This window comes from Humulus lupulus, chromosome 2 (assembly GCF_963169125.1).
Source record: "Humulus lupulus chromosome 2, drHumLupu1.1, whole genome shotgun sequence".
NCBI lineage: Eukaryota > Viridiplantae > Streptophyta > Magnoliopsida > Rosales > Cannabaceae > Humulus > Humulus lupulus.
In genome coordinates this window covers 247,149,497-247,162,602 of record NC_084794.1, presented here as the reverse complement: position 1 = coordinate 247,162,602, position 13,106 = coordinate 247,149,497, and the positions used below count along the sequence as shown (strand labels likewise).

At 40.5% G+C, this 13,106-nt stretch overlaps 1 protein-coding gene across 1 annotated transcript; it reads left to right on the top strand.

The window, feature by feature from the left end:
- Positions 1-256: 256 nt before the first annotated feature.
- On the top strand, positions 257-1,386 carry LOC133816623 (uncharacterized). Its single transcript, XM_062249010.1, has 2 exons — positions 257-805; positions 1,210-1,386. The coding sequence occupies exons 1-2, from the start codon at positions 311-313 to the stop codon at positions 1,288-1,290; spliced, it is 576 nt and encodes a 191-aa protein (XP_062104994.1). The 5' UTR covers positions 257-310; the 3' UTR covers positions 1,291-1,386.
- The last annotated feature ends 11,720 nt before the right edge of the window (positions 1,387-13,106 follow it).

Genomic DNA, 13,106 nt, shown 5'->3' with positions numbered 1-13,106 from the left:
TTCTGCAAGCTTCCTTCATGGCATTCTTGTAATAAAGGCTATGTATCATGGACATTCTCATTATTGCACAATTCCCTTTTTAACCCTGTCTATTATTTTACGCTTCAACAATAATTATAAGATTTTTCTTCTCTTTGATTTGTCAACAAAGTAGCCTACCTAAATTGACTTTTAATAACATGGAAGATGGACTGTCATTCTTTAGAAGTGGCCGTTTGGTTATGTACTCTCCAGTACTATATAAATAGACAACACTTGAAAAGAGAAGAGATACCACAATTACTTGAGTTGATAACATATTATACATACTATGGAGGAGATACGTAAAACTGCGTCAGCTTATTATGGCAATTGTTCAGAAGACCAGAAGAAGTTGGTCAAGTCTCTGTTCGACAAAATGGTTTCAAAAAAAGATGGGGGAGTAACTCTGAGTGAGTACGAGAACAACTTCGAGAAATTGGGGTTGTCATGTGATATTCCAAAGAAATCAAGTCTGTTCGATGAGATTTTCAAAGAAAAAAAGACAAGCTTTTTCAATCAGCTTGACAAAAATGGAGATGGGGTTCTGGATTTTGAGGAGTTCATTACCTTATTCTATCTCTTATCAAGTGGGAGGCTGCTCTTTTGTAAAGGCAATGGTTGTCAAGTTTTTCTTGATGAAGTCTTTTTCAGTTGCCCCAAATGCTTCAAGAAGCCTAAAAAGATTATCACACTTTGCCCAAATTGCTATACCAACAACAATTATAGCCATAAGCATCCCCTTGTCGATAATTATGCCTTTCTCATGACCACACAAGGACCAACGGTACATACATATATCCAACTATGTACTTCTTTTTTATTTTTTATTCTCATGATTATAATCTTTTTTCTTTCAAAAATACATTTTTTAAAGTTTTTTTTTATTATAAAACTATGATCCTTGTATCTGATGATAAACAGAAAGTCTACCAAATATACATTAAAAATGCATGCACTTCTTATAAATTAAAACTCTACCAAATATTTACCAAGCATATACCTTGTAATATATATTTTTTTATACAAAAAGCCTAAAGCTATTTTTTTTTTAAATTCTTTCATTGTTGTTAATAAATTAAGGGTAACTTTCAGATTATTGAAGATTTTTATTTATTTATTTTGTCAGAATAGATTTATGAAGATTTAAATGCTAATTATGCTATTATATGTGTATGATTTATTTTTCAGAGCAAGGTGAAGACAGCTATTCATATAGCCCATGGGGGACTTTTCGCTTTTCATGCTATTCATTTATGTACCATTATGTAATAAAAAAAATAAAAAGAAGAAAGAATCTCTTCAGACTAGAATATTCATCAGTTCCTTATGTATGAATATGATACAGAATAAGTGCTCTTTCACAAATGTCCGCTTATTTGCCTTTTTGTTCTATTTGGTTAATATATTATTATTATTAACAAAATTAGAGAAAATTACAATTTTTTTTAAGTGATTTTGTATTCTTATTACTTTTAATAATTTTTTACAAAATAATCTGTTGTTTAAATTTTTCAAATTATTATTATTATTATTATTATGAAGGACTTATTTTATGCAAGTTTACTTTTTTTAATGTTGTTTCTTCAGCTCTTTGTCCAAGAGAATTATGTAATTTTCAAAATAAAACTATAAATAAAATTTGTGTTGATATACGTGGTTTGATATCAGTTAATATATTTTTATATATCTCGTCTTCTATATAAAATGTGTAGATAAACAAATATTTTTGAATTTAACTGATTTTTTTTCAATTTTAAGGAAATACTCTAAATATTTAATGAAGTATATATTTAAAACTAATTAAAAATAAATATTTATTAATTATATTAATATAAATTTAAATATTATAAAATATTATTATTATAATAATATTTAATCGAAAACTACATATTTAATGATTATATTAATATAAATTCAAATTTAAATGTTAGAAAATATCATTATTATAATAATATTTAATACAAAATTAGATATTTAATATTTATATTAATATAAATTTAAATATTATAAAATATCATTATAACAATAATATATAGAGCAAGACTACGATGCAGCCACTTTTTCGGGTGCACCGGTACAGTCAGTTTGTGTTTTTGGGTTATTTTTTATACCTTAATAATTTTTTAAATTTTTTTATATGACGATATACATTGTAGTCATTTAAGAAATCTTGCAAATTTTCTAGAAATTCCGAATAATTTTACAGTGTAAAAAACAAGGTTCAAACAACTTGTTGCACACTTGCTTATTTTATTGTATATGCGTGTAAAATTCAACTGTTTGAATCTTATTTTTTTATACGTTAAATTATTCAAAATTACTTTAAAATTTGCAGGATATCTTAAATGACTACAATGTACTATGTCATAAACTAGGTGTACCGGTGCAGCCAAAACAGTGGTTACACCATAGTCTCTCTCTTTATAATACACAATCTTAATTTTTATTAAAATTTTTGCCATATATATTTATAAATAAAACAAATAGTATGACCGTGTAACTACATAAGAAGTTAAAATGACATTTGTAATGCCTTAACTCCTTAGAGCCGTTACTAAGTGAGTTTAAAACATGCAATTAACTCGCTAATTGAGGTTTTAGGTTAAAAGTGTAGCTAAACAGTAATAAAAGTCATATAATTTGTGTTATCCCCAAAATTTCAGTTTGATGACATGGCAATCAGAAGTGACAAGTGGCAATACATGGTCAGTAAACGGCAAATTAATAGTCAATAAATGTGTTGGCTCTTCGGAGTTGTGATAAAGTAATATGACCGATCTGATAGAATTTTTGTCCGACCGGTAAATATTTTTAACTGACCAGTCAAACGTTTTGACTGACCAGTCAAATGCTTTGGCCGACCAGTCAATTGTTTTGGCCGACCAGTCAAGTGTTTTGCTAGACCAGAGATGTGTCATGCTAGACCAGAGAAGTGTCATGCTAGACCAGAGATGTGCCATGTTAGACCAAAGAAGTGTCATGCCAGACCAGAAATGTGCCATGTTAGACCAGAGATGTGTCATGTTAGACCGGTGGAGTGCATGGTCGACCAGTGAGGTATTTGGTCGACCGATGGAGTGCATGGCCGATCGGTGAAGTATTTGGCCGACCGGTGGAGTGCATGGCCGACCAGTTAGGTGTTTGGCCGACCGGTGGAGTGCATGGTCGACCAGTGAAGTATTTGGCCGACCGGTGAAGTATTTGGCCGAATGGTGGAGTGCATGGCCGACCGGTTAGGTGTTTGACCGACCGGTGGAGTGCATGGCTGACCAGTTAGGTGTTTGGCCGATTGGTGGAGTGCATGGCCGACCAGTGAAGTATTTGGCCGACCGGTGGAGTGCATGGCCGACCGGTGGAGTGTTTTGGCCGACCAGTCGAGTGTTTTGACCGACCAGTCTTTCTTCAAGGAGTGAAGTTGGCCGACTAGACAAATCATTGTTATGCAAGCGAAGTTCCAGTAACGGCTTCGGCTAGAATTAGTCGTACCTAAGCGGGAATCTCTCAGTTTATCCCAAAGAAGTCGCATATTGTTGTATTTTAAATGTTATTATTAATTAAATATTGTGAGAGTAACAGAAATGACCCGGTCAAAGGGAATATCTGATGTACGATCCATGAGCCTATAAATAAATGGCTCATGGCATCATTTTGGGAATTTGATCTTTTAGACTGAAAAAAACTCTCTATTTTGGAGACTTTTGGACTGTTACTTAGGGGATTCTTGGGGCATTTTCTAAGAGAGTTTAGAGAGAGAAACTATGTATTTTTCTACTTACACTTAAAAAACTTAGTTGGCTCAAGTTCATCTGATCTTAAGTGTAGGATATATATCACAACTCCAAGTGGATTAGGCTATTACCAATAAATTGGGGCTGAACCACTATAAAATTATTTGTGTCGTATTTTTCTCTTAAAGGTTCATTGTAGTTTTGACGTCTACTCGTCGTTGGCAAAAATCTTGGTCAACATTTTGGTGCTTTCATTGAGAGCCTGAAGAGAAGAAACACATGAATATCGTATCAAGATGGCGCCCAAGAATACCAGTGTGGCATCCAAAAAGTCAGGCACGTCAAAAGAGCCTGCTAGATCAGAAGGTCCTGGACCGCAGAACCCAGAGACTGAGCCCAGGGTATTTCTCGAGGAGACCACTCCAGAAGTTGAACAACTCCAGGAAGCAATAGGTGCTTTCCAAGAGGAGATGGTGCAATTCAATGCTCGGCATGAGTCTTTCGCTGAACAGATGGCCAGGCAGAGAGCTGCGTTAGAGCAGCAAAGGCGCGATATGGAAGCCAAAAGCGAAGAGCTCAGACATCGACAGGAGGAAGTTGACTAGAGACATCATGAAGCAGCACTTGCTCTAGAAGCGGCTACCCAATTGGCCCAAGCCAATGCTCAAGCTGCGGCACAAGCTGCCACCCAAGGAGCAAAAAATAATAATGCTGGTCAGAGGACCACTGACAGAGCCAATTCTCGGGGACCGGACAGAAGCAGGAGTAACCCCCCTGGTCGGGAAGATGATGGGGACCGATCTAGAACTGCCTTGACGCAAAGGGAGCACTCTAGAACCCCCTCCAAGAGCCACCGATCAAAAAATTCTAGATTAGAGATTCACCGATAGGGCAGTAAAAAGGCTCCACCCAGGCAGGATCAGGCGAGGACTCCTCGAGATAAGAGGACTTCACAATTCAAAGATGGGCATGGTCGTGATGAGGCTGATAGTCATCACACCGACCAGTAAAAAGGAAAAGGAGGGCAACGACCAACAATAAGGAAAAGACTGTCCGGGGCGTACCGAAAAGCCTCCACTGCACCCCGGCCATCAGCGTAATGGGAGAGAGCAAGTCCCGCGTAGTAAGCCCTCTGAAAAATCAAAGAGTACGGTGTTCGATCAGGCAGGAGAGCATGCTTCCCGGAAGGATCTAAGGGACGCTATCACCAACAAGAGGAGGACCATCCCGGTCGAAGGGCAAAATCTGAACCGCCCTGCCAGCCAAGTATAAATACTTGACGGCAGTGCATCAGATGGTAATGCCCGACCAGGCGGTCAAGACCTTGGAACTTCGTCAGTTGCACCAGCCATCCAAGCCCAGCTTGACGTGCTAACGACTGCAGCACAAGGTTTATCAAAACGACCTTCCAGGATGGATACGATAGACCACCGAAGTGGCAGCCCATTTTGTGCCCAGATTAGAGCAACTCAACCGCCGAAAAAATATAAAGCACCAGTTCTGCCAGTATATACAGAAAAGGCAGATCCCATTAGACATGTTGGGAAATTCGAGGACCAGATGGGACTGCTCGGGGTAAGTGACGATTATCGGTGTAGAGTTTTCCCGACTACTTTGTCAGATACCACCCAGGAATGGTATTGGAAGTTTAAGCCAAACTCCATTACCTCTTGGGAAGCATTCAGGAAGGAGTTTTGTAGACAATTCAACACTGCCCGGACTCCACCAGTTTATGCCAACCACTTGGCAGATATCAAATAAGGAAAAGATGAGTCTTTAAAGAATTATATACAGAGATTCATGAGAGAAGCCAATAGAGTAACTGCTGTAGGAGACGAGGGGAAGATGGTTGCCATATCTGCTGGGGGATAACTTATCGGAGCCCTTTGTGGGATAGTATACATAGAAATCCAATTTCAGCACTTCAACAATTTCTTGACCGAGCAGACAAGTATATGAAATTGGATGATGCAATCGAGAAAGAGGAGAATGGCATAAACAATCCAGGCGGATAAACTGACCCTCCTAAGAATGATGGAAAGAAACGTGGAAATAACGGGTCTGACCACCATGAGGAAAAGAAAGCAAAGTTGAGTTCAAACGAAAAAGCCAACCAAGTATGAGCCTCAGTTCACTAATTACACCACTCTCGCGGCCAGCCGAGCATAAATATATCTCGCTAGTCATGAAGAGGTTCCCTACAAGAAACCTCCACCCATCAGGAAAGAGATGAGGAAGAGAGATATGAATAAGTTTTGTCGTTTCCATGGAGATTATGGTCACGACACGAATGAATGCAATCACCTCAAGGACGAGATAGAGTTTCTTCTCTGGTCGGGCAAGTTGAGAAAGTACCGGGCAGAGATACCCCAAGGAGAAGGAGGCAACAGCAATCCTGGGTTCAAACGACAAAGATCTCCACCCTTGCAGCCCGAACCTGTGGACATTACCTTAGACACTATATGTGGAGGTCCATACTTGGCTGAGGATAGAAACGAAGCAAGGGAGAGGTATGCTAAGCGAGAGTGCTAGGGTCAGGAGCCACTGGAATGGCGAGCGTCTGTGAATATATTATTTCTAAATATTGCTTTCAGAGTGGTAGTTTAATTTCAAGTTGTTTAACTTGTTATTTAAATTTGGTTTATGAGCTGGTTATTTGCTGACCAGTCATCTATTTTTTTTTGAAAAATTTTGTTTAAGACTCGTTATTAGACACATTTTGTCCTTTTTAATTTACGAGTAATAAAAGAGACTACGCGTAGCATGGTCGATTCTTGCTACAAATGTGCATGTGTGTTAATTATTCGAACAGTGATCAATTGGTCGGTAAAATTGGACAGTGTTCAACTGGTCGATATGTTCAAGCAGTGTTCAACTGCTCGAATATTTTCAATATATTCTATGTGTTTCACGAGCAATAAAATGCTCGAACAGATTCGGTCAAGTAGCAAGTGACCCAGGATCTTTCAACCCTCGATCGATTGGGGGGCACATGGGGTATGCTGGTATATAATTTAACACAGGCAATAAGAGCACGAGTAAACATATTTGTTTTTAGGCTGACTTGTAAAATTTTGAAGTCAAAAAAGGCCATTAAGCTAACTTGTTTGAAAAAGCTTAAGTAACTTGGAATTTTTCAAAATTTCAAGTTAGAAGCAAATATTCATGTGACAATAAACGTTATGCTCATAAAATGTTAGAGCAATAAGATTGTGAGATAGTATACTTAGTATGGACTTATGAAATGTCTAGAATTTCTAAGTTAGAAAACTAAGTACTCATGCGGAAATATAAGGCATACATCAGAGTGACTTTACTATTCACAAAAAACTTATAACTTTTTAAGTCTAAAAAGACTTAGAATGTTTCAAGTTAACAAAGAAAAGTAAAGAATAATTGCATGAACCATAAAGATTTTGTGCAAACCCGAGGGCATAAGGGCATGCATCCAAGCGGTTAGGCTGTGGTATCCGAGAAGATGGCGTGCGTCCGAGGAGAAGCATGTCCGAGGAGTAGCATTGCCAAGAAGCTATTTAGGTTCCGAGGCACAAGGCTTCCGAGGGACAAAAGAAATTTGATCGGTTAAGAATGGTAAAAGAAACAAGTTTGATGGGCTAAACGAAACATTTGATCGTGGGTTTACTACAAAAGTGAAAGTTACTAAACGAATGGAAGCTTTTGGATGACCTCAAAAACATTTTGCTAGAGAAAAAGTTTATCACACGAGTAAATCATATAATAAACTTGGGGGGCAAATGTTATCCCCAAAGTTTCAGTTCGATGACATGGCAATCAGAAGTGACAAGTGGCAATGCATGGTCAGTAAATGGCACATTAATAGTCAATAAATGTGTTGGCTCTTCGGAGTTGTGATAAAGTAATCTAACCGATCTGATAGAATTTCTGTCTGACCGGTAAATATTTTTAACTGACCAGTCAAATGCTTTGGCCGACCAGTCAATTGTTTTGGCCGACCAGTCAAGTGTTTTGCTAGACCAGAGATGTGTCAATTGTTTTGGCCGACCAGTCAAGTGTTTTGCTAGACCAGAGATGTGTCATGCTAGACCAGAGAAGTGTCATGCTAGACTAGAGATGTGCCATGTTAGACCAGAGATGTGCCATGTTAGACCAAAGAAGTGTCATGCCAGACCAGAAATGTGCCATGTTAGACCAGAGATGTGTCATGTTAGACCGGTGGAGTGCATGGTCGACCAGTGAGGTATTTGTTCGACCGATGGAGTGCATGGCCGATCGGTGAAGTATTTGGCCGACCGGTGGAGTGCATGGCCGACCAGTTAGGTGTTTGGCCGACCAGTTAGGTGTTTGGCCGACCAGTGGAGTGCATGGTCGACCAGTGAAGTATTTGGCCGACCGGTGGAGTGCATCGCCGACCAGTGAAGTATTTGGCCAACCGGTGGAGTGCATGGCCAACCGGTGAAGTATTTGGCCGACCGGTGGAGTGCATGGCTGACTAGTTAGGTGTTTGGCCGACCGGTGGAGTGCATGGCCGACCAGCGAAGTATTTGGCCGACCAGTGGAGTGCATGGCCGACCAATGAGGTGTTTGGCTGACCAGTGGAGTGCATGGCCGACCAGTGAAGTATTTGGCCGACCGGTGGAGTGCATGGCCGACCAGTCGAGTGTTTTGGCCGACCAGTCTTTCTTCAAGGAGTGAAGTTGGCCAACTAGACAAATCATCGTTATGCAAGCGAAGTTCCAGTAACGGCTTCGGCTAGAATTAGTCGTACCTACGCGGGAATCTCTCAGTTTATCCCAAAGAAGTCGCATATTGTTGTATTTTAAATGTTATTATTAATTAAATATTGTGAGAGTAACAGAAATGACCCGGTCAAAGGGAATATCTGATGTACGATCCATGAGCCTATAAATAAATGGTTCATGGCATCATTTTGGGAATCTGATCTTTTAAACTGAAAAAAACTCTCTATTTTGGAGACTTTAGGACTGTTACTTAGGGGATACTTGGGGCATTTTCTAAGAGAGTTTAGAGAGAGAAACTGTGTATTTTTTTACTTACACTTAAGAAACTCAGTTGGCTCAAGTTCATCTGATCTTAAGTGTAGGATATATATCACAACTTCAAGTGGATTAGGCTATTACTAATAAATTGGGCCTGAACCACTATAAAATTATCTATGTTGTATTTTTCTCTTGAAGGTTCATTGTAGTTTTGATGTCTACTCGTCGTTGGCCAAAATTGTGGTCAACAATTTAAAAATGTCATCATTCATTGAAATTATAAAGCATTATCCCAAAATACTGTTTAGAAATATTTACAACTCAAAATATAATTAAAGTCGACTAGACGACAAAATTAGGATCAATACACATCATCTCCCAAATATACCCCTGGCCGTGGCAACCAGGCAGGCCGAAGATGTAGACGCCGCTTCATGCTCTCCATACACATGGTTGATCAACCTTTCCCTTGCCTTTACCTGCACCATAGAGCACTAGTGAGCCGTAGCCCAGCAAGAAAACTCCACACAAGAAATCAACATATGCATAACTATCAATCAGCATATAACAAAGCCGCCAACAGGCTATACACATAACGGCCATGCCGTCCCAGGCGCTTTACCAGGCCCTGGGTTCGTGGTGGACATCGTGAGGATATCCCTAGTATCCAATAGGGGTCTCACCCTGGCAACTTGCACTCTGCGTGCTTAATGTTGCTCCCGGCCCCTTGTCGTACTCGGCCTTCATTGTTCCTGGCCCTTGCCGTTCTCAGCTTTCGTCGTTGCCGGCCCTTGCCGTACATTTACAAATATGCAAAACATAGCATAAACTTAACAAATACTTAAATAAACACAAACATAATTAATAGGGCCACGCCCTGCAACACAGTCACGTAGGGTCGTGCCGTGCAAAACAAACTTTAAGCCCACGCCCTGCTCTACGGGTACAAAAATTTTCTTACCCGTGTCCCAAGCTTCCCGAGCTCCGATATCCTAAGCTCAGTCCCCTAGTCTGAGCCTCGCTGAAAACCTAGTCACAATGTATCAACAACATCCACCCATCAAGCTCTAATCCATTAAATAACTTTGGGTTATAATTCTAGTTTTCGGGACTTTGAATTCTATCAATCTGGGTGATAAAATCCATCCTGAGCCTTAACAATTGGGTTCCCAAGCCAAAAACCTACAAAACAACCTATACATTGAATTAGGGCCGTAGAACAACCCCTTAAGATCCGTGCGCGCGCCCCGAAATAGAGGCACAATGCCTCGCTGCTGGGAGACGCGGGTCGCGACATGCCCTTCCTAGGGTCGTGGCGCGCCTCAAGAACAGAGACCTCCCCAGGCCTCCACGCACATGCGGGCTGCGGCTCGACCTCCAAACCCAGAAAACCAACCTTTTTATCAAGTTTTTCCCCAAGCTTAAACCCATATTTCACACCCCAAACTTCAGGCAACCTCAAAATTAAGCCCAGAATTCATACTCATATAACCTAAACATCCTAACAAGCTCATAAACCAATTCTTACACCCATCAAACTTTCAAAACCAATCTTGGAAACCAAATCCATGCTAGCCTAAGTTCAAGCAACCAAAACCAACCAAATTCAACAATTTAAACCAATTTAAAAGCTTACCACTACACATAAACCAGTTCCTGAACTGATTCCCTGAGCTTTAAGCTTCCCAATCCTCAAAGAACTCAGTCAAAATCTTCCAATGAATCCAAAGCATTCAAACACCAAGAAAAGGAAAGAGAATTGAAGGAGAGAGAGTCTTGAGAGTTTTATGTTTTATCTTTTCTGAGTTCCAGTAAATTCCTAAGTCTCTAAGGGTATAACCACTAGCCAAAAAGACTAAATTGCCTCTAAGCCTAACCTTAACCCCTGTAATGGCATCAAGGGAATTTCGGGCATTTTCCAAATCCCGCTAAGTCCTCGAGTATTCCTATAAATTCTCGTTTAATCCCAACATATCTCAATCATTACTAAATTACTACCCGTTACTCAATAATTCCCTAAATACTCCTAGACTTCTCCCGAGCTGGGTATTTGACCTTGTTATGACTTCCTAGCTAAACCGCTCCCTAGGAATGTCTCGGGTCGTGCATCACAAATATATCACCACTCACATGTGGTAAAGATCACAATAATCACAAATATTTCATTTACGCCCTCAATGAGCTAAAATTACAAACATGCCATTAATAACAAAATGGGGCCCACATGCATATTTAAATAATATATCACTTATTGCCCTCCAGGCACGCTAATGAAGGCCCTAAGCCCTATTAGCAAATTTGGGACGCTACAACTATCCCTTCCTTATAGAAATTTCATCCTCGAAATTACCTAAATAACTCGGGATACCGCTCCCGCATATCCGACTCAAGTTCCCACATTGCCTCCTCAAACTTGTTGTTCCTCCACAGCACTTTCACCAAGGCCATGGTCTTGATCCGCAAAACTTTCTCCTTCCGGTCAAGAATCTAAACCGGCTTCTCCTCATATGATATATCCTAGTCCAGCTTCAAGTTCTCATAACTCAATACATGTGTAGAATCTGATACATACTTTCGGAGCATGGATATGTGAAAGACATCATCAACTCCTGATAGAGTTGGAGGCATCGTCAATCTGTAAGCTACCTCTCCAACCCGTTCCAGAATCTCAAAGGGGCCAACAAACCTAAGGCTTAGCTTGCCCCGAACACCAAATCATCTCACCCCTCTCAAGGGAGAAAGCCTAAAAAATACATGATCACCGACTTGAAACTCTACTCTCATGTGTTTCAAGTCCGAGTAACTCTTCCGGCGAATTTAGGAGGCGAGAATTCGAGCTCTAATCTTTTCAATCGCCTCATTGGTCCTCTAAACCATCTCAAGACCTAAGTACCTCCTCTCACCCATCTCATCCCAATAGATAGGTGATCTGTACTTCCTCCCATATAGCATCTCATACGGTGCCACCCCGATAGTCGCTTGGTAACTGTTGTTGTACAAAAACTCAATCAAAAGGAGATACTTACTCCAAGATCCCCCAAAATCTAGCACACAGGCCCGTAACATATCTTTCAGTATCTGAATCGTCCTCTCAGACTATCCATCTGTCTGAGGATGATAAGTGGTACTAAACCGCAACTGTGTGCCCATAGCCTTCTGCAGACTCTCCCAAAACTTGGAGGTGAAGGTGGGGTCTCTGTTGAATACTATCGACCTCGGAGCCCCATGAAGTTGAACAATTTCCTTCACATACAGCTCGGCGTACTGCTCCACAGTATAAGTCGTTCTAACATGCAAAAAGTTGGCGGACTTGGTATACCTATCCATAATCACCCACACTGAATCATGCTGTCCCATGGTCTTCGGCAAACCAATCACGAAGTCCATGGTGATATCCTCCCACTTCTACTCTGGAATCCCTAGAGGCTGCAATAACCCAGCTGGCCTCTGATGTTCAGCCTATACCTGCTGAAAAGTTAGGCACTTGGAAACATAATCCACCACGTCCCTCTTCATTCCCGACCACCAATACAAGGTTCTCAAATCTTGGTACATCTTCGTCGTACCTGGATGTAAAGAATAGGGAGTGGTATGAAATTCATCCAAGATTTCTCGCCGGATATCAAAATTCACCGGAACACAAATCCGACCTTTGTACTTCATTAATCACATCTCCGAGATAGAAAAGTTCTTAGCCACTCTGACTAAGACACTCTCTCTGGGCCCTCTCAACTGGGGATCCTTCCCCTGCGCCTCTTTGATCCTTTCAAGGAGTGTAGACTGAAGAGTGATGTTGGCTAACCGACCAACCACAAACTCTATACCTGCTCTAGTCATCTCCTCAGCTAACTTATCAGATATCTGCCTCGAACTGAACAATTGCCCTGGGCCCTTCCGACTCAATGCATCAGCCACTACATTAGCCTTCCCAGGATGGTATAGGATATCACAATCATAATCCTTTACCAATTCCAGCCACCATCTCTGGCGCATATTCAAATCCTTCTGAGTAAAGAAGTACTTCAAACTCTTATGGTCAGTGTATATTTCGCACTTTTCACCATACATATAATTTCTTCAAACCTTAAGCGCAAATACCACCACTACCAACTCCAGATCATGCGTGGGATATATCTACTCATACTCCTTTAGCTGTCTCGATGCATAGGCTATCACCTTTCCAGCTTGCATTAGCACACACCCTAAACCCTGTCTGGAAGCGTTACAATAAACCACAAATTTCTCATTGTCTGTCGGCAGACTCAACACTAGGGCAGTGATCAATCACCGCTTCATTGAAACTATTCTCACACCTGTCTGTCCACACATACTTAGTCATCTTCCTCATCAATTCGATCAACGGTGTGGCTATCCTGGA

Excerpts from the sequence above, each read along its gene's own strand:
- LOC133816623 (XM_062249010.1), top strand. The coding sequence starts at position 311 with ATGGAGGAGATACGTAAAACTGCGTCAGCTTATTATGGCAATTGTTCA. Across the intron at positions 806-1,209 it reads TGACCACACAAGGACCAACG|AGCAAGGTGAAGACAGCTAT; the intron begins GTACATACATAT and ends TTTATTTTTCAG.